This window comes from Durio zibethinus, chromosome 14 (assembly GCF_047325235.1).
Source record: "Durio zibethinus cultivar Kanyao isolate XHJ-2024 chromosome 14, ASM4732523v1, whole genome shotgun sequence".
NCBI classification, from domain to species: Eukaryota; Viridiplantae; Streptophyta; class Magnoliopsida; order Malvales; family Malvaceae; genus Durio; species Durio zibethinus.
In genome coordinates, this window is record NC_143175.1 from 24,970,751 (window position 1) to 24,996,025 (window position 25,275).

At 34.7% G+C, this 25,275-nt stretch overlaps 6 protein-coding genes across 7 annotated transcripts; 2 read left to right on the forward strand and 4 right to left on the reverse strand.

The window, feature by feature from the left end:
• Positions 1-466: 466 nt before the first annotated feature.
• Positions 467-3,234, reverse strand: LOC111293863 (uncharacterized protein C24B11.05-like). The gene is made up of 9 exons (XM_022886889.2): positions 3,101-3,234; positions 2,190-2,298; positions 2,036-2,101; positions 1,842-1,939; positions 1,673-1,710; positions 1,495-1,582; positions 1,075-1,395; positions 916-981; positions 467-822 (listed from the first exon to the last, which is right to left on the reverse strand). Exons 2-9 carry the CDS (start codon positions 2,248-2,250, stop codon positions 670-672), a joined length of 891 nt encoding a protein of 296 aa, XP_022742624.1. The 5' UTR covers positions 2,251-2,298; positions 3,101-3,234; the 3' UTR covers positions 467-669.
• A 4,061-nt stretch (positions 3,235-7,295) lies between these two features.
• On the reverse strand, positions 7,296-8,967 carry LOC111293864 (putative WRKY transcription factor 49). Its single transcript, XM_022886891.2, has 3 exons — positions 8,671-8,967; positions 8,445-8,591; positions 7,296-7,872 (listed from the first exon to the last, which is right to left on the reverse strand). Exons 1-3 carry the CDS (start codon positions 8,922-8,924, stop codon positions 7,365-7,367), a joined length of 909 nt encoding a protein of 302 aa, XP_022742626.2. The 5' UTR covers positions 8,925-8,967; the 3' UTR covers positions 7,296-7,364.
• A 1,936-nt stretch (positions 8,968-10,903) lies between these two features.
• On the forward strand, positions 10,904-11,661 carry LOC149515183 (cyclin-dependent protein kinase inhibitor SMR4-like). Its single transcript, XM_089742931.1, has one exon. It carries the CDS (start codon positions 11,252-11,254, stop codon positions 11,447-11,449), a length of 198 nt encoding a protein of 65 aa, XP_089599057.1. The 5' UTR covers positions 10,904-11,251; the 3' UTR covers positions 11,450-11,661.
• A 2,542-nt stretch (positions 11,662-14,203) lies between these two features.
• On the forward strand, positions 14,204-16,925 carry LOC111294000 (laccase-17-like). The gene is made up of 6 exons (XM_022887118.2): positions 14,204-14,420; positions 14,520-14,671; positions 14,769-15,013; positions 15,112-15,240; positions 15,505-16,467; positions 16,573-16,925. Exons 1-6 carry the CDS (start codon positions 14,304-14,306, stop codon positions 16,701-16,703), a joined length of 1,737 nt encoding a protein of 578 aa, XP_022742853.1. The 5' UTR covers positions 14,204-14,303; the 3' UTR covers positions 16,704-16,925.
• A 580-nt stretch (positions 16,926-17,505) lies between these two features.
• LOC111294001 (protein FAR-RED-ELONGATED HYPOCOTYL 1-LIKE-like) lies at positions 17,506-20,024 on the reverse strand. Of its 2 annotated transcripts, XR_002690677.2 has the most exons (4): positions 19,800-20,024; positions 18,086-18,732; positions 17,782-17,965; positions 17,506-17,615 (listed from the first exon to the last, which is right to left on the reverse strand). XR_002690677.2 is itself a non-coding variant. In XM_022887119.2 (3 exons), the coding sequence occupies exons 1-3, from the start codon at positions 19,838-19,840 to the stop codon at positions 17,892-17,894; spliced, it is 762 nt and encodes a 253-aa protein (XP_022742854.1). In that variant the 5' UTR covers positions 19,841-20,024; the 3' UTR covers positions 17,673-17,891. The 2 variants fall into 2 exon arrangements, 1 of the variants encoding a protein (XP_022742854.1); XM_022887119.2 differs by lacking the exon at positions 17,506-17,615 and having other exon boundaries at positions 17,673-17,965.
• Positions 20,025-20,793: 769 nt separating this feature from the next.
• Positions 20,794-24,459, reverse strand: LOC111294543 (putative protein S-acyltransferase 16). Its single transcript, XM_089742932.1, has 9 exons — positions 24,319-24,459; positions 24,031-24,124; positions 22,739-22,831; positions 22,556-22,657; positions 22,232-22,309; positions 22,056-22,154; positions 21,865-21,960; positions 21,451-21,502; positions 20,794-21,214 (listed from the first exon to the last, which is right to left on the reverse strand). The coding sequence occupies exons 2-9, from the start codon at positions 24,079-24,081 to the stop codon at positions 21,120-21,122; spliced, it is 666 nt and encodes a 221-aa protein (XP_089599058.1). The 5' UTR covers positions 24,082-24,124; positions 24,319-24,459; the 3' UTR covers positions 20,794-21,119.
• Between the last annotated feature and the right edge of the window lie 816 nt (positions 24,460-25,275).

Sequence of the window (25,275 nt, forward strand, 5' to 3'; positions counted from 1 at the left end):
AAAGAGGTTGTTGACTTATAAGAGTAGTTTATATTATTTTGATTTTTCTTATCCTGTTAGCCTTTTCCTGGAATACACTGCGTTTCTGAGGCCCACGCACTTTCCCCATGATGACAATTTATTGCTTAAGGTGAAGCAGTTGAGCCACATAGCCCATAATTGAGGTAAGGGGCTGAGGATCTGAAAAAGTCCTGCTGCCAAGGCCCAAGCTTGTTGTCTGAAATACGCATTCTGCTTTACCTGTTGTCTGAAATAAGACATTAATCATATCATGTTCCTTCTATTTTCATACATCAAATCTCCCCCTCTTGATCCGAAATATATTATACAATATATGAGAGAAATGATTAAATTACATCCACTTTCATATATTTTATTTATTTCGTGATTACTACGGCCTTTGGATCGATTAAGACAACACTGATTAAGCCATCCGAAACAGGAGGAAGGATGATTAACAATTCCATTATTTTTAATAGAAAAAGGAGAAATTTCCTTTTTTTTTTATTGATTTATATTTTATATGATGAAGATCAGAACAAGACGTCTACATCGTGTCATCATCTGCTGAACAATAACAAGGAATGGGGACAATAGCAATATCATCCCACTAAACATGATTGATATGGCTTTTCCTACTCATAATAGTAAGAAGAAACAACATAGGATCTAAGCTGTCACAGATGTCTCCACACCAGCCTGGCCAGGATAATTGACTTCAGATTTCATGTCGGTTTCCCAGAGCTCTGGTAATGCCTGCTTGATATTGTGAATGCTTTCTAATGCATAATCAGTGGCCTTAGGTCTCTGGGAAGTGCCAACCTGCATATGGCAGATGGACAACAAATTAGCTATTCATCGTCATTTTAAGCAACTAGTTAAGTTAATTAAGACAAAGAAGTTTCAAGGACTTACCAGCACAGTGTGAAGACCAACACGTTTTCCAGCCTGGATGTTGCGAACACTATCATCAAAGAACAACTGAAACAGCAAAATCCAATGATGAAAAGCGTCAGTAGACTGTAAAAGCAATAAACTACGAAATACATGACAGTAAATTATTGATCATCATACTGTTCTGTGAGGGTTGATTTTGGCAATCTTGAGAGCACGCTCTATGGCAGATTCTTGTGGCTTGCAGACAATGGGTGTCTTGGGTAACGTTGCACCTGGCTTGGCCTCAGCAAAATGCGCAATTATGTCAAAAATTTTAAGGCTGCTGGGAGCATCAGCAGCAGCTGATCCCAAAAACTCAATATCATCTTCATCATCAGAAACTGTATTCTTGTGGGTAGGATTAAGAGTCTCAAAGCAGATAATCCCTTCAAAACAGTCTTCTAATCCAAGTTTAGTAAGAGCTTTAGCCGCATGGACCTTGTCCGCATTTGTGAAGATCTATTACAACAAGGGACATTTAAGTTTTTGTTAGGAGACAATTAGATAATAAAAAGTATGATCACTACTTGCCTACGCATTGTGTAATCAACTACTTACAATTTTTCGAAGAGGCAAGGCCTGCAATAGACTCCTCAATTGAGGATCCGGTTTTAGATTCTCATAAGGAAGTCTTCCATGAACATAACTGTTACATACAAAAATTTAAAGATCAATTAAAAGAGAGATAGAAAATGTAAAAAAAAAAAAAAAAGAAAGAAAAGAAGGATTTGAATACCTATGGTACTCATCATAGTCAAAGTCATACCCAACTGCCTGCAAAAGGAGAAACAGAGAAAGAAACCACATTAAATTTATGTTATTTACCAGCATGACTCTTTGTTTTATTTTATTTTTTTCTAATGAAAACGATGTTTGAAAAAAGGAAAAGGGTACAGGTGTAATACCCTAAGGCCAGCCATTGTTGTCCCATAATTCTTATACAAGAGGTTGGACAATTCAACAATTTTTTCCTTTTCTATGCCCAGCTTTTCAACCATGTAATCTGAAAAAAATGGCATTCTCCATTTAAAAATTAGATTATCATGGAATCTTGACAGTAAAAATGGGAGCATCCAAGTATAGGAATGCAAATCCTTACCTTTAATGTTCTTTCCACATTCTCTTGCAAGGCCAGAACTAAGAGGATAAAGGGTATCATCAAGATCTGCAAATTCAACCAAATTGTTATTAGATCCTTCTCAGCCATTAGTTCATATATATATTAACCTCGTTTTTTCAAGTAGAGGAGTTACCAAACAGAAGGCAATCATATTTACGCCTCTGAGCTAGTCTGAATCGGTCCTCGTATTCCATTTTCTTTCTTGTTGGTAGGATAACCAGCAAGGAACTTGATCAGAGGACCTTAAATAATCAATGGAAAGAAATTAATATTGAAGTCCAAAATACCTCAAAATAATATTAATATTGATTTTAAATCTCCAATGACAATTTTCCATGGCTTGTACCAAACTAAGGAAACACAGTTTTTGACTCAGATTACCACCATCGAATTTCTTATAAGTGGACAACATTTAGACAGTCCCAGATAGTTGGATAAGACGTTCATTAATGAGTTCATGAGTAGATAAAACACAATCACAACCAGAAACCGAAATAAAGATCAGTTATTAAAATTTAAGAAGCTCGAAAGTTCCATGTCAATGATAAGAAAGGGCTTAAAGCTATGATTAAAGACTAAAAGTAATTAAAACAAAGCTAATGTGATTTATTAACAACGCTTTTAAGTGTTAATAACAAATAAAATGACAAACTTTAAGGAGTTGGAATTGAAAAGTGATGATAATTTTACAAAAAAAAAAAAGCCACCATTTTGATGTATGGCACTAAAAGGTGGTGAATGGTGATAATTAAACAAAGAAAAAGACCCACAATTTTTGTGGATGGAAACCATAAAACCATCTTCCCATCAAAGAAAATTAGCTTAAAACAAATATGCATTACATATCATGGTGCCCTTTTCATTTCGTCATGATAAACATTTTACATGTTTTCTTTTTAAGAACCCCAAAAGCAAAAGCATTTTATTAACAAAATCCAGAAAGCAGAAAGCTTGTGAAAAGAATGACAAAGCATGATTGAAAATATCAAAAGATAAGAAAATGCAAGATAATTTAAGTAAGGCTGCAATGAATAAACACCATACCGGTTTCAAAAACTAGGTAAGCTAATAAAAAAGCAAGAGTCTTTGAAGGCTAAGAAACAGAGGAAACAGAGAGAAAAATAAATGTTCTCAAGGAAGAACAGAGAGCGAAGGGGGAAGAAGAACAGAGGCCGAAAGGGTTTTTATAGGCAATAACAGTTGGCTCCTTTTTCATTTTAAAATCATTTTTTTCATTTTGTCATTCAAGTTACTCACGTTTATTTTAACTTGTGTTGAAAACAACAGGAAGTAACCCAAAGCAAAAAGCAATCTTTTAAGAAAACAGAAAGTACAAACCAGGTTAGCTGTCCGAACAGGATTCCTTGTTTTGTCCTCGTTTTCAACGGTCCAATTTTATTCATATGCTTATTATTACAGCAAAATCCAAAATTCCCCAAAATTTTGCAGTAAAGTAATTGGGTAATTTTCTTTCTCAATCTTAAAAAAAAAAAAATTATCTTCAACTTTTTTATCTAATAATTAAATAAATCTTAAAAAAAAAAAAAGATCGAGATTCGATCTCAACCTCTTCCTTTCTCATTTGTTGTAAGACTTTGCTTTCTTTATCAAAAAAAAAAAAAAAAAGAAGACAATTGTTACTATAATAATTTACTTTCTCTGCTGAGTTGTAAACTATTCTGTGGATCTTTCCTATATAAAAAAAGATTCCAGTTCAACCTGGATTCATTCCAGAGAATTGTGCATTTTATTAATCATAAGAGCTTCCATCGTTCATTCATTCATTAAAATTTTTTATTCAATTTGATTATACTTAAATCTAAGAATGATGGTATATTTTTTTTTCAAGTACGAGTGGCTTATTATTTTTAGGGTTTAAGGCCTCCATAGCCAAAACTACTGCTAGGTTTGAGTTAAGTAACATGATGGGATTTTTGTGTGTAAATTTGGTTAATGTATCTTTTGCTTTTACTTCTTCAAATTTTTATTAAGTATTCTTTTAATTTAAAAGTGTTTTTAAATTTAAATTTTCACGAAATCTCTCTAACACTATTGAGAAAAAGGTCTTGCCCTTGTAATTAAAATACAATTATATATATATATATATATAAATAACACTTTTACTAATAAGTAATTGTCTTAATTGGCAAAAGATTATTTTTCTGAGACGTAAATATTTTGAGTTCAAGTACAATTGATAATTTTTTGTTAAAATCATTTTAAATGTATAATTTTCAGTCATTTGTTTTAAATTTTTTATCATGATATGAAAAATTGAATAATTTATTTACTCTAAATTTTTTTTAACAAAAAAAAATGACGCCTGTTGATTTGTAATTAATTTTAATAAACGAGAGTTAGGTGATGCAGTTGAACTTTACATTGTCATTACCCGGACCATGCAATGCATGTGTTTGCATCTTTAATTAAAATTTTGGGATCATTTTCTAGGGTGCCAATAGACCTCCATAATTGAAGACGAAGACAACAAATTCACGTCTGTTACCCCCAAAAAAAGTGTAATAATCAATATCGATCGATATCTGATAAAATTCTTAAATCATACGTATCGCCATTAGGGTTGAAAAAATGAGCAGATTTTGGTCGACTGATCAGGCAATGCCTGTTGTCATCAGCTACCAAAAAGAATGGCAAACTTTTTTATATTTTGGTTTTTGGAATATAAATGATGCATGACAACACTAAACATTTTTCCTACCTGGGTTTGTTGAAAAACCATAAATTTAAAAGAAAAATCATATAAATGTGTATATAATTAGAGGAACAGCCAATGAAAACGACTAACCCTAATGTAGGCCAAGACAGAAACGTTAGCTGTACTTTAACAAGGAGAGGAAAATAATTGGAGGCCTAAGATTTTCAAAGAATGGGAAAAGCACAAAAGAAGTCGATAGAAAATAGTTGAAAGGGGAAAATGGGGAGACCATAGTTTAATCCTTCTTTCTCATTCAAAGATCCATAGATTATAAGGAAGATGGTTACGTATTTTAAAAAACCATTACTCTCTGGTGGAGGTCTGAGCCTTTTGACAGCACCATTTCTAACTCTTTCCTCTCAATTATTTCAACCAACTTAAAGGGGGTGGCCATGAATATGATTTAATTTTAAATATATTGTTTGTTTGTTTGTTTGTTTGTTTGTCATGCTGAAAATTTAGAATTATTATTAAACAAATGATCAACGATGGGTATTATTGCGGGCTCTTAGTTTCTTTCCAGTAGGTGAGGTTTGGTTGACTGGAAAGGCACAACAAAGGGAAGATGATTATATAAGATATGATTTAATCATAAATTTCAAGCAAATGATTTGAACCTGAGATGATGCCGCTTTGCCCAATATTTTACTTCCATCTGGTTTAGCATTGTTGTTGAAAATAATTTTTAAATTCAAAAAGTGTTTTTATTCAACATAAACGCTAAACAACAAAAAAAATATGATTTTTTAAATCTAAAAATATGATTTACTTAGAACTTAAACAAAAAGTCCTCATAAAAAATTTTTTTTGGTGAAAATTGTGTTTGAAATAAAAAAATTATTATATTCCTCATATATTTTTAATTTTTTTAGATATTTGAATTATTCAAAATATTTTTTTACAATAATATCAAATATTTAAAATTTTTAATAGCACTATTTTTTTATCATACTTTTAAAGAGTTTTTTAATTATATTTTTTTTTAACTGCAACGATAATGTTAAACAAACCCTTACTCAATTACGTATATAAAATTTGTTAGCAATAAGATGACAATTCTAAGATGCGAAATCTGATGGGGAGTTTGATGCCTATATGCTCTTTGAGGTATAATTATTTTGCAAGTTTGCATGACAGCAAATGAATGAGTCGTGCATGATTTGGCTGCTTCCAACTTTCTGACCTTCTAACTTTACCAGGCCAAACTCTTTGGTGCCAAAAATATCTTTAAAAGAAAATATCTTGCAACAAACGTTGATGCATTATTCGTTAGATGCCATTTTCATGGCAGAATTTAAAGCAAGAACAATCCAATGCTGAACAGTGATGACAGGTGAACTCACCGACTATGAATTCCATGGTTTCCTTTCCTTACCCCCAAATCCAGGAAAAAATAAAAGAAAGATAAGAAACTGAATCTCTGTCACCCCTTTTGGGTTGAGATGAGTTGAAAAACAAGGGTGGAGTCTTTGCTGTTTTGTATTATCATCTGTTTATGCAAGTACATTGCTCAAATCTGTGTGCTTTTTTGGCTCTTGGGGTGATGTTTTTATTTAGTATTCAGTCTGTCTTGTTTATAGAAAAAGGTTGATTAAACAAAACTATTAAACTATCCAATCATGATTAAGAAAAGCACTTTGTTTTAAAGGTTAGGTTGCCGAAACAATTAAACAAACCAAGGAATTGACAAATTGTACTGAAGATTTGTACAGCCTAGAATAGAATTTCTATAGGAACTTCTCGATTAAAAAATTCTATTATTTTCAAGCCGAAAAGAACCCACAAATGATCGGTGATGAATTATTAGTCCTGCTGGAGAGCATGCTGCTTGTCTGAGTTTTGCTTTACAACAAGGAGGCCATTAGTGTTTGGATTTATGGGTAAGCTTTTTGTAGCAGTCTTTTATGCTCTGAAGCAATACTAAAATCTTGTCAGCTTTCGCAATTCCTGGTAGCCCACAACCCTCCCATTATTAATTTATGGATTTTATATTTGAAATATTGTAGAATCTGTATATTATCAGTAAATAAAATAATATTATCTCATTAATAAAATAAATTAGATGATATTATTTTATTAATGAATAAATTTTTTTAAAAAAATTAATTTTTATATATTTAATTAAAAAAAATTATTATTCATTAATGAAATAATATCATTTAATTTTTTGATAATATCTCCATATATTAATATTGTATTAAATATAAACTCTTAATTTATTATACCACCATTTTAGCCTTAACGTTTGAAGCGTTGCTGCTGTATTGGAGAAGGTCGTTCTTGTTCTTTTTGAGTGGAGTTTGTGTTTTTGCTCGTGGGAAGAGGCTAATCCACGACTCTTTCACGGGATCCAGAGAAAGTAATACTTATATACATACCGATCATATGGGCCACATATTTCGTTTTATAAATTGGGTTCTTTTTTGAGTCTAATTTTGGGCTTTTCAAGCCTTTTTCCCTCCTTCCTTTGAATTCCAGATTCTAAGATAAGAACTAGTTAATTTGATTTACAAGAGTCCCTTAATCAACATTAATGGAGATTATTATATTTTAATTGGGTTTCAACCCAGTAAGCACAACATTCACCTAATGCTAGAGTTTATTCTTATATAAAAAACATGGATTATAATTAGGAGACCAAGACAGTGAAGCAGGTGATGTAGGAGGAGAACGTAACTGGGAAGATGAACAAGAAGACGAATTGGAGGAAATATTGTTGTGTGATGGATTCCTTATCATCCAAGGCACCACATCCTCAAGCAACCCTTGTTGGCTAAATTGTTGTGAAGCTATTTCTTCTCCAGGGCAGCCCTCGAACGAGCTAGGCGGCAGTGGCTCGTAGTTGGTATAATTTGCTGTTGTTTCTTGGGCTTCTGTTGTTTGTGAGGCTCCAAAGGCCTGTGATTCAGCTTCTGAAATGGCCTTCTTGGGCTTCTTGGTTGGTGAATCATCTTGAAAAGGCTGGTTGAGTTGGAAACATGGGTAGGGAAAGTGTAGGTGAAACCCTTCATAGGTGATGATGAATGTATCTGGATCATCTCTGGACCTCTCCACCTGCTTCTTTGCATTGCATTTTGGGTTCGTGCACTTGTAATAGCTCCTGTTTCATGCCAATACATAAAAGAAAAATTACTACTAGTACTTCGTTTTTAAGTACTTCCACCTCCCATGCATGCATCTCATTTTCTTTGTGGGATACAATGAAAGACGAAATTTGATAGTAAAATGCATGCATGAACATGATAATGCAAACAGACTATATGCATAGTATGCAGCTAGCAGATAAACTTCAAACCATGGAAACTTTCTGTATGGCCTTCTGTCATTGAAGGAACTTCCATTTGAGGAAACTGAATACATTCAGATGCTTGAAAAAGAAACGTTTTCACTTTTCACTTTTCAAAAGCAACGCAAATCTATTTACTTATTAATTTCATTCTAATCTTGATTAACCAGTTTGAATGACATGGTAATTTTGGAATAAAGTGAGACCGTTCATACCGCAAAGAATCATCACTAAGTAGCTAGAAAGGAAAAAGAGCTGATAATACATGAATTCAAGTACGATTTTATTGAGATTGGAATTTTTCTATAGTTTCTCCAGAGAGAAAACTAAAGAAGGTGATGATTGACAGATATGAAAAAGAGCAAGCCAGCTGGAAAGATAGTTACCTTGGATTTGGGCTGTTTTTGATCCATTTTTGTCCATATTTCCTCCATTTATATCCATCATCTGCCATGCCATTGCCACAGCTTTTAATCTTTAGAGTATACTTATGCTCTATCTTAGTCAAACCTCTTTCCAGAATAGAATTAATTCTGCAAAAAAGAATGTTCAGTTAATATTCAAATAAGAATTAGTCATGAGCACAAGAAATCCAGGGGAAACCTAATTAACCTGGTTTGCTGTTGTGCTTGGGATTGATCCTTCCACGTTGTCACTGATAAAGCATTCTCGACATCTTCAATTCTTAACCCTGAATAGATAGTGAAGATGAGTCGTTTAGTGGCCTCTTCTTGTGAAGTTTTTGATATGGGTTGAATTGTCTCTCGAGGTAGGACAAAGAAAGGAGACTCATCATCAAGAAGGTCACTCACAAGTTCAATATCTTCGGAGCAATCAAACCAATCATCCCTCTGATCTTTCTTCATTACACTGTACTCTCAGCAATTCTAAATTAAGCCTTTCATTAAACTAAGTGAACGAAAAACGTAGCTGTTACAAGAAGAAGAACCCGAATGAGATAATGCAAGATTAAGTAGCTAGGAAGAGGAAAATTTATGGCGAAAGAAGAGAGAGCAGTGAAGCAGATGAAGCAGGAAGTTTATGACGTTTAGTTCTACGTGTGAGCCTTCTTGACTTTAAATTAAGAGTTGCTAGACAATTAGGCTTTTGTTTTTGAAGAGAAGTTGATCAGAGTTGTACTTATATATGTTGATTATGCTAAGAATTTCCTGCCTTTGTAGTTGTTAAAAATTTTTGGTTAACTGTACACAGGGGCACCCCCCCTCTCTTTGTTTCTTAATGGGGTATCTCCCCTTTGCATGCAGAAAGTAAAATGGCATTTGGTAGCATTAGAGTCTTTAGATTCACAAGAAGGCAACAAATCATCAAAGGTTAAATCCTAATTTGATTAAACAATGAAATTAGGATGAGAAAGTGGTTAAACATTGTATTTAAGATCTTCAAACCAAACTTGAAAAAAGAAACCAAAATCATCAATAGAATTGGTTATCCAACATGCATGCTCCAAAACTTGAACATTAATGATGCAATCGATCCAGATCTCAGATTTGCATTTAGCAGAAGCAGACAATCAAAATGAAATCGTTTTAATGGGGGGCAATATCTTCTCTTTTCCAATTTCCATGTGAGAAACTGATATAAAACAAACAAAGGCTAATAAAATATACAACTTTATCTTCAACACGAGACGATTTCCGAGCAGTTGCTTCAGAGTGAGGGAAGTTTTGTAGGTATTCGGCTTTGACTTTGTGAATCCCAGAAAACCAAAGGTGAACCTCACCCTGATCCTGACCTCTCCTTAGAACGTCAAGACAAATGGTTTTGACTGTCATAGTGGAATTGGGTTTAGTTGCTTCTGTTGCTGCCTGCACCAGCAAAGGTGTGGTGCGTTGGTTAGCAGCCAGCCAAAACCATGCCTATGTGAACGTTTTCTCCCAAGTCAACCCTTTATAATGTGGGACCATCTGGCCTGGGTTCAGTGACACGTGTTATGGGACCTGGCTTGAGGCTCCACTCCTGGTCAAAACTCACGTGTGAAGAAAATGGAGCAGTTTGAAGTGTTCCCGTCGCGTCGAAGACGGGTGCCCCCAACAAAACCATGTTAGTGCAAAACAAAAGAGGGACCTTTTTTTGTCTTGGGTGCAATGCGATAGAGTTCCGAGTATGGCATACAGTGGCAGTTTTAATTTACCGAATTTGTACATATATTTTTTGCTTTGCTTAAATTCATGCAAAATGATTAATTTGTTGACTGTTGTGGATTATAAGGCTTAAAATTTGTTTTATTTAAATAATTTTAATCTCTTTTAATAAATCTAATAATTTGAAACAAAAAAATATAATACAAAAATGATATAAATAAAACATATAAAAATATAATTATTTAAAATTTTTAAAAATTCATAAATAAATTTAATAAAATCAAAAAAATTATATTTTATATTTTTATATCGAAAAAAATTATAATATATTATTATCTTGTAAAATATAATATAAATATAAAATTTTACACGATACCATAATATTAATATTTGATTTAAATTTTACACATTAAAAAAAATATGTTGGGCCTAACTTTGGGTCATTGCAAATCTACAGTTCTTAAACTGGGTCTTTAAAAAGTGAAATTAATTCAGTAATTCTTCGTATCTACGTATCACAGCTTTCTTTATAAAAAATTAAAGCCCGTTACCTTCTTCATTTACTTACTCAGCAGTGGGCCTATTGACAGCGATTCAGTCCATCAATTTATGGCCACCTACTCAAATCCAATTAAAATAATCCATGAGATTCTCTGAACCAAAAAATAAATAAAAAATGCCCAAGAACGGGTGGTTAGGATTCTATGCAACCAATTTTCCCGCGCAAACGCCGACGGAGTCGGGCGTCCTGTTTGAAAAAGGTTCCACAACTACATAAACAAGGCTTAAAGTGGGCCACCTGTACCACACGTAGCTTAACCAACCCACTCATCACCCGCCACGTCGACCCAACAACTCCTGCTTAGCTATCACCCGTCCCCACCGCACGAACTAAAATCACCGGTATTTATAATTTCTGTCCATCACTCATCAAAAATTAAAAAAAGGAAAAAGAACGCCGACGATCCCACGAACATTCCCCATTTTTTCCCTCTTCCACCGGTTTTTCAAATTTTCAAAAGTTTAAACAAAATTCAGGTTTTTTTTTTTTTTAAATAATACAAGTCTACAGATTTTAGCTTTCCAAAGAAATGGAGAGATCTGGTACGATAGAAGAAGGGTGTACGACGCCGAAACACCGAATCCCGGAGGCGTTTCAATGTCCACAGCCGCCGAGGAAGAAATCACACGTCGAAGCAAAAAGGGAACCACCGAAGAACGGTTATTTCCAGCCGCCTGATCTTGATGCTCTTTTCACTACGCAGCCTAGGCGTGAAGCTTGTGCTTAGTAGTTAAAAGACTTCATTTGCATTATTTATTTTTTTCATAAATTTCAATCCTAAATATATGATTTAGGGTCAGTGTTTGTTTATCTCAAAAAAATCATTGGAAATGTTCATATCCTTGAACATTCGGGGTATTATCTATTAGTAATATTTGGGAATCCTTGTGTGTTGAAATTCAACTGTTAAATGATAAACATGGTTTGCTTCAATGCTGATGGGGAAACTCTGCATTTTGAAAATTGATTGTGCTGCTTTGGGCGTTCGTATTGGTTATAACATATTTAAAAATAATTTTGAAAAATTTTTGTTTTTAGATTAATTTGATTATCGAATATAAAAAAGCTCAAAGATAAAATTAAAAATACATGAAATAATCGGTTTCATTTTATAATTATAAGTTTTTAATTTAATATTTGAATATTTTAGTAACAAAATTAACAAAAATTTTAAAGTTTAAATTAATAAATTCTGTTCAATTAATAAAAATAAAATAATTTGATTTGATTTTGATAATTTTGGCTCGAAATTAACCTAAACAAACTAAGTGCTCATGCAATATCAAAACACTGATTTAATATGAGTATGAAATACGTAATTAATTAGTGATTGTAGGGAAAGAAGATAGATTGTTAATATAAAGATGGTAAGTTTAAGATAACATTGATAATAGTACATTGTTTAAACCAGAGACAAAAGTTCTCTACTTCCTGAACCAGGTTCTGTCTGCACCTCTGGTTCCCGTAATGTCTCCCAAGTCCCAATGTAACCAGTGATGTCGAAGATTTTTAGGTTTGACCAATCAATTTTATTCACAGGGCAAGCAATTGAAGCACTTCAGCTCGATTGATCACGACCCTTAATTTCACTTCACCAGTAACATAATCATGGATTCTATCAGAATCCACCGTTTTTTAAGGAGCAGATATCAGTCATTTTCAGGGGTGGCATGGATCGGATGGCACATCGTTCTCTCCAAACCAGTTGGCTCAAAAGGAACCTAGCCAACCAACATATCAAACTGACGACTTCTGGTCTTTTTGTTTCAGACTTTTAAAGACTTGTTTTCAACATACGTTTGTAGTTGGCAATGTTTTTGTAGTTTCCACACGCTTTCTTGGTTTCATTCAAAAGTAGTAGTTGCAACAGATTAAGAAAGGTATCGAACATAAAAAAGGAACGAAAATGGTAACATATAGCCCTTCTGAGTGGGACTATTCGACTGTTGGAACTTTAATATTTCTTTAGTTTGGAACATCTACGCTGGCTGTTTATCGGATTCGAGATATGTGTTTTTGTTAATGCAGAAATTGAACTTCAATGCATACCATAACCCTGAAAAAAACTAGTACATGTAGACTTCGTCCGAAACCGCACATAATCCGATCCTGATTAATAAAAAAAAATTCTTCTAAAGTACAATTACAAGAATCGAATCCTGATTGATAAAGAAAAAGTACTCCTCTCCTTACCAACAATGGACTAATCGTTGTGGACTCAGTGTTAAGGTTACTGACAGTGCTAAACTCTTCCAAGGAGGCATTACTGTATATTTCTCACCATTGTTTTGTGGAGAATAATAAGGGATAAGATAACGAGTTCGATTGGACGTGAAAATGTTGAAACTGAAGTTTGACAATATATTTTAATTAATGTTTGCTTACGTGAAAATCATTTAATAATAGGTTGAAAAAACTATTCCTTAGTTTCAAAGCCAAAATAGTTGAGGGAGGTCCATTCAGGTTCTGAGAATTTTGAAACAAGGGAAGTAGGAAGTACCTTGAGAATACGGTAACAAGGGCAAATACCTGCAACAAAGCCATGGCTTCTTAATCCCATGCATGTTTGAAATTCCAATCAGATTTCCTTTATTATGTTCTAGATTTTTCTTTGGTTCATATGCACGCTAGCTTATTGAAAACCATTAATTACTTAAAACGTCATAATTCTGCTATGATAATTTAAATCTATTTGGAAAAATAGGAAAACCCTGAATAAAAAAACCTAGAAACTTTAGACGTGTATCCTGACAAGTGATAAAACGACGTTTAAATAAACTCCCTGCTCTGACATTTTTTCCATCCAAAATTTAGAGGCCAACTGGTATTCCAAAGAATTTCTCATAATTTGATACTGTAGGGTGGAGAAAATGTTCCAGGGAAATTGGAATACAAGCAAGTAAAATGTAGTTAGGTAAAATTAACCAAGGGAAAGGTACTAGAGATTAATGATCCTGAAATACTAAGGAAATTTTGGTTCGCTTCAGGTTTCATTTCAGTGTCAAAGGCTTTGAAAAAACGCAAAAGTAAATGTATAACTACCCCTATCTTTTCAGTAGTTGGTGAATAATTACTGCAGTGAAAAAAAGTACATATCGTGGATTATAATATTATTGTCATCCTTTGTTTTTAACTTTATCTTATTACCTAAAGCAAAAACTTTCAGATATTTGTGCCAAGCGTTTGTTGTTGGAGGGTGAAAAAACGTGGATTTTTATCCGAATGTCCATTGATAAATAATCTACTTGCACTTCATGGCTTTGTAAAGGACAGTAGAGAAGGGTCATTCTGGTAATCAAAATTGACTTAAATGGTTAGAGAAAAATCTTACTTTGTCAACACTCTAAAATTCAGCTCGACCAACAGCAAAGCGGAGCACACAAGGTGACCATCTTAACAGTGGACGTGTAACTCCAATAAATGAAAATCTTAGCACCTAATCAACAATAATCATGTCCCTATATATTAAGCATCCTTATGTCTAGCCTTGCATTCCTCAGCTATTTGCTCTTCAAACTTAATTGGCAAATCAAAGTTGCCCATTGTTCCTTCACCAACTCACCGGCAGATCAAAGAAAGAAATGGCAACCTCACATCTTCCTTCATCATTTCCTTCAATGGCAATGATATTTTCTTTCTTTCTTCTATTACTATTGCTGGAGAATGCAGCAGGGGAAACAAGGCACTACACTTTCAATGTACAGTATTGACACAGTTCTTTAATTTTCTTTTTGAAGTATACTTACAAACTTTTAGCTTGATGCTAAATACTTTTATTTTTCTTTTAAATGATTAAGATTCACTACCACAATGTTACAAGACTATGCCACACAAGGGCTATTCTCAGTGTGAACCGACAGTTCCCAGGGCCTCGGTTAGTGGCAAGGGAAGGTGACAGAGTAATTGTTAAGGTGGTCAACCATATTGCAAATAATGTCAGCATTCACTGGTATGAATCTTTTAATTCAAATGTTAATGGACACCATATAGTATTGTTAAACTTTTAGATAGTAATTTGGTGATTTTAAATTTTATTTGGGAAACAGGCATGGGATTAGGCAGCTTACGACTGCATGGTCGGATGGACCTTCTTATATAACACAGTGTCCGATACAAACAAACCAGTCATACACTTATAACTTCACAATCACAGGACAAAGAGGAACTCTCTTATGGCATGCTCATCTCTCCTGGTTGAGAGCAACGATCTATGGACCGATCATCATTCTCCCAAAGCGCAATGAATCTTACCCGTTTGAGAAACCCCACAAGGAAGTCACCATCTTGTTTGGTAAGAAACTCTGAAAATTGGCATAATGTAGCCATAAGAATTAACTTCATGTCTTCAGGTTTTCTAAAACTACTAGCTGCATGGATTGGGGATTTCAGGAGAATGGTTCAACGTAGACCCAGAAAGTATAATCAGCCAAGCACTCCAGACAGGAGCTGGACCCAATGTTTCTGATGCATATACTATCAATGGGCTTCCCGGGCTACTCTACAACTGTTCTTCTAAAGGTATCAGTTTATGCTGAAACATACACATTTTTTTTATGAAATGGACAGGTTCGCTTTAATTTTACGTTGTCTGACAACATGGTTTGTCACAAAAGATTTGTCAAAAAGGTTGTTAGGAAGATTGCAGTTCACAGTTTTTGTTAAAACAAGGTTAACATCCTGAAAAAGGCAGGCTAATTGGGTATCTTGACTATTTTCCAATGCAAGTCAAGCCATCCATGCAAGTTTGACTTTAACGTGTTTGCTTCTGTGTGAGTGTTGCAGACACATATAAGCTGAAGGTGAAGCCAGGAAAGACATATCTCCTCCGATTAATCAACGCTGCACTCAACAATGAGCTTTTCTTCAGCATAGCCAACCACACCTTAACGGTGGTTGAAGGCGACGCCATATATATTAAACCCTTCGAAACTGACAGGCTCCTCATCACACCAGGCCAAACCACAAATGTTCTCCTAAAAACCAAGCCTGAATTCCCAAATGCCTCCTTCCTCATGGCTGCTAGACCTTATTTCACTGGACAAGGCGCCTTTGATAACTCCACCACCGTAGGAATTCTTGAATATGAACATCCATCCCATCACAAATCCTCTAAAAATCTTACTTTATTTCAACCAACCCTCCCTCCTATTAATGCTACAGGATTTGTTGCAAACTTTACAGGGAAATTTCGTAGCTTGGCCAATGCTAAATTCCCTGCTAACGTACCAAAAACAGTGGACAATAAATTTTTCTTCACTGTAGGACTTGGGACGAGCCCCTGTCCTAAAAACACAACCTGCCAAGGACCTAATAATTCAAGCAAATTTGCTGCTTCAGTTAACAATGTGTCATTTTCACTCCCATCTGTTGCTATGCTCCAAGCTTACTACTTTGGACAATCTAATGGAGTTTACACTACTGATTTTCCCACACAACCATTAATTCCATTTAATTATACTGGCACAGCACCAAATAACACAAATGTGATCAATGGCACACGCGCGGTGGTGCTACCATTTAACACGAGTGTAGAGCTGGTGTTGCAGGACACTAGCATTCTTGGTGTTGAGAGTCACCCACTTCATTTTCATGGTTACAATTTCTTCGTTGTTGGACAAGGTTTTGGCAACTTTGATCCAAACAAGGACCCTTCCAACTTCAATCTTGTAGACCCCATGGAGAGGAATACAGCTGGTGTTCCTTCTGGTGGTTGGCTAGCCATTCGGTTCTTTGCAGACAACCCAGGTAAATAATCTTCTAAAAATAATCATTTACCTTCATAAACGGGTAAAATCTATGGCTTACAATTTTATGCTGACTTGGGAAAGTTATTATTTGGGTTGCGAACAGGGGTGTGGTTCATGCACTGTCACCTGGATGTTCACACAAGCTGGGGACTGAAAATGGCATGGATAGTCTTGGATGGTCCGCAACCAAATCAGAAGTTGCAGCCACCACCGTCTGATCTTCCACAATGTTGATTTTTAGTTATCATTATTGTTCCAAATACCTAAGGGCTACACAATTTTCCTTTTTGGTTCCCATGCATTTTGAGTGTTTCTGAATCTTCAGCGCTTTGTACTTGTAGCTTGATTTTCATGCTATTGCTTTGATGTGGTACATGTCATTGATCAGGGATGATGGTTTGTTGGTTGATGGAATAAACAACAGCTGAAGTGCACACATCCGATGCATTTATCTCATTTAATTTCTATGTTTTGCTTTTAACATTAAGTCCAACCATCGTCTCCCCTCAATTACTTTCCTTTCTGCTATCATTAATAGTTTGCTGCAAACAAAAGTTGATCTAATTACTTCCACCTAAACTTGACGTCCATGGTTAATAAAAGATTGCAGATAATCGGGTTCGCTCTGTATTGCATCATTTTATGTTGGTTTTACAATGCAAATACATTCCTTTTTTACCACGTCGGATCTCTTAGAGAAAATCCAGCAGTTAGGACAAAGCAATTTGAGAAATGAAACTCTTTTTTGGATTTGATAATAGCTATCAAATGAAGATTAAAAATCCACAACAGTAGGTCAATAGCAGTCTAGAACCAACTTTTGCAGCTGTCCTTCAAGATTGTCACCACAATTCGACAACATAGTTTATGCCTCTTGATTGATTTATAAAGAACTCAGTAGTCGACATAATTTCAGCTAATAGAATAAGCTTTGTATCTTTAATGGTTTAAGTTTAATTTATTATTTCGCCAAAATTGTAAGATGAATGTTTTTTTTTTTTTTTTTGGGTTTGTCCTACCATCGATTTAAAACAGATTCAAGACAAAAGCAAGAAAATCAACAGTTGATAACATCTGAAAAGGACTTACTAACCGAGCATATGCAACAAGACTCAACTAATGAAAGGATCTGCAAGTAAACAAAATCTGCAATATCAAACAAAACATACAAATGAGCGATCAAATGGGTCTGTGCAAAAAGAATAATGATAATAGCAGCATAAAACCACATTTTATAACTATCAAATAATATATACAACAAAACTTAAGTTGGCTTTGAACGTAGAAAGGGAAAAGACCAAGCTAGAGTTACCTCAAGACAACCACAAATAACAAGCCAATTATGATATTTTGACTTCGATGTCAAGCCATATACAACAATATATATACACAGCTTAGACATTCATATAGAAGTACTCTCCTCTACAGCATAAGCATGGAAAAATACTGCTCAAATTCTTGATCAATGGTTGGTTTTCTTGTCGTTTGTGGAGCCTCTGCATTAAAATAAAAAGTATACTTCTCCTCAGTTTATTAAGGAAAACCAAATTTAATAGTGATTACGTAGGGACATGATATATGCAATGCATATATATTTTCAAAGTCATAGGAACTACCTTGGTTGACACTCCATCGTCCAGATGAAAGAACATAAACATTTGGATTTGCTCCATCACAGTTGAGAATTTCTTCAATTTCCTTATCTTGGTATTGCTCTATGGCATAGTTTCCGTATCCTGAGTAGATGTAATCTATATGGCTTCCAAACTCTACAAGGGACTCATCAAGATTCTCAGCTAGTTCAACATCAGCAAGTTCAGGCCTCCCTCCAGGAGAAGATAGTACTTCTTTTTCGACACCCTTCAATGCTACATTTGTACCATAGGAAGAATAATGGGAATCTTGGGAGCTGGATCCCCAATCAGACGATGAAGAGGAAGCCCTATCATACGGTAAATACTTTGCATCATCTGTTCCAAATTTAACTTCAGCATGCACAGATATTGCAGAGTCAGAATCTTCAGCAAAGCTATTACTATCTTTTGCCGATCCAGTTTCAGAAACATCATAAACAGCCCCTCCCTTTTCTTTGAGAGTGCATGGACTAAACCCCTCTACTTCCAGTATACTGCCAAATGTAGGAGGCTTCAATGATAAGCTTTGCTTCCAACAATGATGCTTAGACACAGGCAAAACTAATTGCTCAGCCTCTAATTTCCTTTTCTTGTTTAAGTCAACAATGTTGAGTGACTTGTTGAGTGAGCTGAAAATGATAATAGAAACGGTAATAAGAAAAAGAGGGAGAGATGTTTGCAAGTAGAGGCCAGATGCCACAATGATATATCCAAAAAGAAAAAGGAAAGGCAATCTATTTAGCAGATCAACTTTCCTTCTCATTTGCTGACCAAAAGTTATAACATAGAAAAAAAATTCAAGATGCCTTAGCCATTGATTATTTTGGTCCCATTAAGGTTCGAAACAAGATCTACAAGTTAAGGACCAAAAACCTCTAAATGACTAACACAGGCAGAAATGATACCATTAAAGAATTAAAAGGATTAGATCTTAACACTTCCAACTTGGGGCTTCTAGTTCAAACTTCGTCGAATTAGAGTGGAATTTAATGTCTAGAGGATCAGGTCATTTACGTTGATTAGCATAATTCATGGTACACCTCATTATGTACTAAAAAGCAATGAACGAAAAGGAATCATGACATCATCCTTGATCTTAAAGTATTATGTAAGTTTAAAAAGTTTGTTTTGAGGGTCCCGAAGATGATGTGCAAACAAAGGTTATTTCTTTAACTTAACATCCGAAGACAGCAGGAGAAACAGAGAATTTTCATTACATACTTAGTACTTTTGGTAAAGGAGGCAAGAAGTTTGTCCAAATGAACAACAAAACAAGGCATCTAGTTCAAGATGAAGAACAAAATAGTTACTGATCATAAAAATTTCCCTCAAAATTTACTGATAAGCTAAAAGAGTAAAACCCCATCAAACATGGAGAACCGGTAGCTAGCTGGTAATGACAGTTGCTGAACTAAAGAACAGCAAAGGATCAGACTATTAACTAAAACCTATAATCATAACTTCCATACCCAAAATCGTCTTCCAAAATTCTAAATGTTTCTCGATTTAGTGAACGTGTTAGCTGATTCACAAAAAAAAAAAAAAAAAAGAAAGTTCAAAAGCATGCCGACATCAAGACAAAGATTATATTATTTGAAGAAAATTAACTAACTAGTACATGCAATTAATGAGATACAAATCGTTGGAACAAATCATGATCAAAGAAGGTAAGAAATCAAAGACCCAGAAACCGAACCTCTTAATCTGAGTTGGGTTGGTTTCATCATCTACTTCCATTTTCGGACACACACGGCCAGAAAATCTGCAACTCTCAGATGAGGGTGAGGAGGCAGCAGCTACGACTACGGACTTCCATTTTCCTTCGTGGATACCCGAGAATAAATCCGCTTTTCTTTGTCACTTCGCATACGATTGAAAAAGTTCGCGGAACACACGAGCCAATAACATGCTGACACTTTGTTATTCTTCACATTGAAGGTTGAAGCATTTGTTTCGTATTTTGGGATAGCGCGTGAGCTGATAACTCGGATAAAGACCAAGCTAGGCCACGTGAGTTTTCCCTATGTGGCGCGATGTTCGTAATCAGAGGGCCCCACTATCTAAATTATTACTATTTATTTCTGACTGTATTAGTAAAATGACTATTAAACAGGGCAAATATCAAAATTCACCTGTACCTTTCTTAAATTTATACTCCTTACCTTACATTTCAGAAAATTTTTTATTTAACCCATTTTTCTATTAAAATTTAAAATCATACTCTTGTTAGTTCTACAGCATTATTTTGGGTTGAAATTCCATTTTAAAGCTGTTCTGGCATTTTCAATTTATTTTAAATTCAAATTAAAATTTACATTTTTAAAATTTTTAATTTTTAAGTCATTTGATTACATAAATGGGTTCTTGATATGGTCAAATTTGACAGAATGGCTCAAATTCGGTGAACTTTTACCACATAAAAATTTGTACTGCTACAATCAGTTGAACCTTATTATATAAATGTTAATCTCCTTTTTTTTTTTTTGTAGGAATTTGTCAGACAGAAAAAGAGGCAGAAAGAATAACAGCAAACAATATAAATTTATGAGAGGGTGGCATGCCACTTCTTTATGAGCTGTCTGTATTTGAAAATTGGTAAAGATATGGGATAAAGGCTCTAAACAAATATATCCCTTTGGACCTCTTTAGAACTCTGAGGTTATGACTGTTGAGCTGGAGATGACCAAAGAGATGGAAAAGCAGAAGAATTATTGTATTGAGAAAAACAAGTACTGTAAGAAACAGAAATGTATCAAAATTTTTGTCTGTGTTTTAGAGTTACAGGGATTTTACAGTTCTTTTACATGATTGATACATCTGTGTCCGTTGATTTGCATGATCACTTCCATATTGATGCCCTCTTTATGGACAAGGTATCAAAGTACAAAAACCTACCCCTACAGTCAAGCTCAGAAAAGGCAAGAAAAAAAAGGAAAAGTAAAACCCCACCAATCCTATTTCTAATTCCTTTGCAGACTGCTTTGCCTGGTTATGGACAAGGGACCTTTTCGCATCCTCATCCATTATCACTTGCAGCAACAGCTTCAAAGGCTATCTGACATAGTGTTGCCAGAAAGTAATGAATGATCTTTCCTAATTCCCCTTTCCTGACTACAGTAAGGTGATAGCTGTCACGGGCCAGGAGCTTAAGCCTATAAAATAGCTACGTGCTAGGATAACTTAAAAGGGGAATACCAGTTATGATCACAAGGTAAGCATTCATCAATCCGTCAAACAGTGAAAACTTTTGATATTGCCAAGGCAATGTAAAAAATAATTGAAACTTCATGTTGATATTGATGCAGCAGATATGGCATCATAGACTGTTCGAAAGCGTAGACCATTACCTATGTGTCTCGATGCGGGGCATATCCAGCAGAAGATACTTGGACCCAATACCTGAAACAATCAGATGGCAATGGATGAATATGTTCTAAATATGTTCCAGCCTTCAACAAAAATAAATGAAAAGGAAATAAGGCAAAAAATGCACCAAGTTAATGATGTTAAATCAAGTTATGATGATCAGATCATCATAGTTGGCAGGTTAAAACTTCGCATATAGAGACTGATTAAAATATATAAGATTGATGATATTTGATCGCTCAGAAGCTACAATCTAAAGCTAACAGTAAAAAGCCATCATCTTCTATGATTCATCAAGATAAAGTCCTGATATTTAAGTCTTGTAAAAAGCCATCAAACATCCCTCAGCATAGAAAAAGGAGACAAGCATATGCAGTTCCATTTCTAGTTATTACCGTTGTTAGATTTTCATAGGCACCGAGATCATATGGATGCTCATAGACATTTCCTCCTTTCTCCGCAAGCCACATAGCTCTCACCCCTTCATGATACTGCCGATTTTTAACAAAAATAAAAGGAAAAAAGTAAAAAAAAAAAAATCATTCTAAATTTAAAACCAGATAGTGGTGTAAATAATTCCCATTACCTCAATTGTGGACTTATTTTGCAAAATGAGGTAGATATGCCAACCCAGCAAAACACTTAAGGCAACACTTAATGGGACTAGCAACAGTCCAGAAATAACCTGAAAATGCTAAGTCAAAAGCATAGCACTAATAAGGTAAGTTCTAGCTCTAAAAGGTAGGTACTCATTGACATTACATATGTGATTCTGAAAGAATCTGCACTTTGCTGCTCATCTTTTTGGGAATCATTAGTTATGCTACCCACAAGTAAAACCTGACATTAAGAGAATAGAAAAAATAAATGAGAAAAAGACCAAAACGCCTCATCAGAAGCCAGCTAGAGATACCCGGTAAAACTAAATCGCCATGGCATAGGTCAATCCAAAGGAAGAAAAGGTACTAATTTGGAAGCCAATCAAGTCAAGTACAAAATTAAAGCATAAGAAAGAGCTTCTTAAATCAGAAAAGACAATTTCGAAATCCCACAGTAAAATAAATATGTTATTATGATACAACGTACCAAAGAATAGATGCAAGCAATTACGGCATATACAATGAAGACGAAGAAGACCTTGTAGTTGGAATGGCCGACACAATTACTAATCCAAATGCAATGATGATCCTTATAATCAACAAGAGCAACTTTAGCACATTATTGAGGACATTTTAGACATGCATGAATGATAAAATAGATTGCACATACCATTCTCAGAACACATTTCTTGCAAACGCGACAGTGATGTGCGCGAGGAGGTTTAAAATGAGAACACTTTTGACAATATCTCAAATCCCCTCCCTACAAAATATTTTGAACAAAGGTCACAATCTGGAAATAGATGACTGAAATAAAAGTTATGCATCAAAAACATAAGTCTATTAACCTCACATATGCAATAAAATTTCATCGACTACACCAATTCCTGATATTACCCTGGTCTAAACACACTTTATAGAGGAGTCCACCCAAATTATGAAGATTTTAACTCCACTTACATGTGGACTTTTTGTCCCATTGAAATTATTTTGATTTAAGTTCTGCACAAATCCTTAAAAGCAACAAAAATAAAAATCAGTCTTTGATAGAAGACAAGATTCAAGCAAACAGGAAAAACCCAACTTTTTTCAATTGTCTGGTTCCAAGTAAAAGTCAACGTTAATACGAGAGATCAAATGTGACCTGCAATGACATCAACTTCTGATTTTAAGTTATCCCTTAAACAAACAAGGAGATTATAACAGAGACGCAAGACGATAATACGTCCCCTGACAATGACAATAAAAGTACTTGTAGATAGAGAGACCTCAATGACAGCATTACAGCTAGAGCATCGTCCTAACATGAATGATGCAGCACCAAAATAACGGTCTCTGTTATGATTAACAATCAAATGACACATAACAGTGTTTGTTATGACTAAGGTCAAATTTACAAACAAACTAAGGTGGCGTACTCTTTACCTTGCTGCTATTATAAGTGCTTTCTATAAAGCAGAATAAATCAATCAAACCCCTGAATGCAGGAGCAAGTTAGGGGCAATAATTTATTCTGCTTTCTTTCCCACACTTATGAACCAATTATTTTTTACTCGATTATCCACATAGGTCATCTACTCATCGTAGAACATTTTTGACAATGCATTTACATCTATCTCATTTCTAATCACAAAACTTTCACCAAATCTAGAACTAATATCCCCCCCCCCCAAAAGATCTTTTTTTTTTTCCACATGCAAAATTTTCTAATCTATTCCAACTCCAAAATCAACTCATGCAATAATCACGAAAAATGCAACAACCCCAAAATTATTCTCTTCATTTATAACAAATCCAAATTACAAACACTAATCATTTTTATTAAAAACATAAAACTTTATCGAAATTGTTAAAAAAACACAATCGAGCATTCTCGTAATTCAGACAGGAAACATAAACAACCTTAACAGACATAGCAAACATGGAATTTGACTATGCTTTTTTTTTTTTTTCTGAGCGTACCTTGCGTTTGATCTCCTGGATAGAAACTTTGGAATCTTCGATATCGGGCATGAACGAAGACGGGACCCGACCGGGATCCGCGAAGATGGCAAAGCTGTAATTAAACACACACATTACGGCAACACCGGTGAAAACGACAGCGTTCAAGATACCATGAGAGGTCATTAGACCGAACCAGCGGTCAATGAAAATAAAGACCGTACAAAAGTAAATAAAAGCGATGGCCGAAACGACAGCGGTTACAGGCAAGGAAAAGCTGAAGCCTCGCTTCATGGTTTAAGTGTTTACCAAAATGTCCGGACAAGTGGGTAGTCGCCGGCGTTAAAAACGTCGGCGTGTCCAGTGCTGCTGAATTTCTTGGTGGATCTTTCCTTTAGTTTTTCTTTTTCTTCATTGGTTTTGTTTCGGAGAAAAGTTGGAGCTTTAATTTGGTGGTTTGGTCACGGTTGGGAAAAAAACTGTTATATGTTGATGGTTCGGTACCGTTGAAGTTTTTTCTCGTTTTACTCGAATGCCCCTTTATTTTTTTCTACTTTTCAGATTGACCCTATTAAGAAAAGATGAGTGTCTGTTGGCTTGACTTGAATTTAATGGTTTGGACGAGTGGGAAGATTGATATGGATGAGATTAAAAATAGTGTTAAAAGTGAGATTATGGTAAAATTAAAATTAATAATAAGATATGTAACGATGATAATAAGATAAAATTTATACTACATTATAAAAAGCCCTTATAATGGCAGCAATGAACAGTAGCCCTGGAATCCCCAGTGGATCGGCTGAATTGCTAATTGAGACATTCTTCGTCCCATTTCTCAGTGGTTGCTATCATCTGGGAATGTGTTTGGTTGTAGGTGTGGTTCTGTGGATTTGGGAATGCTGAGTGGGTGAATACACATCAGTTTATTATTTTAAAATTTGTGGGAATGCTGAGTGGGTGAATACACATCAGTTTATTATTTTAAAATTTTCAAGCAGCAGATGGCTTCCTTTTTCATTCATTCATATCCATAGTTTATTTTGGAACGTCATTTTTGTTGAAGTCTTTAATATTTCCTTATGGAGGAGGTATCTTAAACATGGTTAACTGGTCATGAACGTTATTTCTTCCAAAACAAGCTGATTTGGCTTGGATGAATTTGTCATCAGAAGACAAGAAATTGCTGATTCTCAACAGTAACCCATTTAAGATTCGTAGGAGATATTTCTCTTTCTGAGTTTGTGTTTATGTATGTCTATTTTTCCA

Coding starts and splice junctions, on each gene's coding strand:
- LOC111294001 (XM_022887119.2), bottom strand. CDS start 19,840: ATGGAAGTAGATGATGAAACCAACCCAACTCAGATTAAGAG. Junction 18,733..19,799: donor AACCCAACTCAGATTAAGAG/GTTCGGTTTCTG, acceptor TATCATTTTCAG/CTCACTCAACAAGTCACTCA. Junction 17,966..18,085: donor ACGATGGAGTGTCAACCAAG/GTAGTTCCTATG, acceptor ATTTTAATGCAG/AGGCTCCACAAACGACAAGA.
- LOC111293864 (XM_022886891.2), bottom strand. CDS start 8,924: ATGAAGAAAGATCAGAGGGATGATTGGTTTGATTGCTCCGAAGATATT. Junction 8,592..8,670: donor CAAGCACAACAGCAAACCAG/GTTAATTAGGTT, acceptor TCTTTTTTGCAG/AATTAATTCTATTCTGGAAA. Junction 7,873..8,444: donor AAAAACAGCCCAAATCCAAG/GTAACTATCTTT, acceptor GGCATGAAACAG/GAGCTATTACAAGTGCACGA.
- LOC111294543 (XM_089742932.1), bottom strand. CDS start 24,081: ATGCCCGATATCGAAGATTCCAAAGTTTCTATCCAGGAGATCAAACGC. Junction 22,310..22,555: donor TTGCTTGCATCTATTCTTTG/GTACGTTGTATC, acceptor TCTTAATGTCAG/GTTTTACTTGTGGGTAGCAT. Junction 21,215..21,450: donor CCCCGCATCGAGACACATAG/GTAATGGTCTAC, acceptor ACCTTACTGTAG/TCAGGAAAGGGGAATTAGGA.
- LOC111294000 (XM_022887118.2), top strand. CDS start 14,304: ATGGCAACCTCACATCTTCCTTCATCATTTCCTTCAATGGCAATGATA. Junction 14,421..14,519: donor CAAGGCACTACACTTTCAAT/GTACAGTATTGA, acceptor TAAATGATTAAG/ATTCACTACCACAATGTTAC. Junction 15,241..15,504: donor CTACAACTGTTCTTCTAAAG/GTATCAGTTTAT, acceptor TGAGTGTTGCAG/ACACATATAAGCTGAAGGTG.
- LOC149515183 (XM_089742931.1), top strand. CDS start 11,252: ATGGAGAGATCTGGTACGATAGAAGAAGGGTGTACGACGCCGAAACAC.
- LOC111293863 (XM_022886889.2), bottom strand. CDS start 2,250: ATGGAATACGAGGACCGATTCAGACTAGCTCAGAGGCGTAAATATGAT. Junction 1,711..1,841: donor CAACAATGGCTGGCCTTAGG/GTATTACACCTG, acceptor CTCCTTTTGCAG/GCAGTTGGGTATGACTTTGA. Junction 982..1,074: donor AAATCAACCCTCACAGAACA/GTATGATGATCA, acceptor TTGCTGTTTCAG/TTGTTCTTTGATGATAGTGT.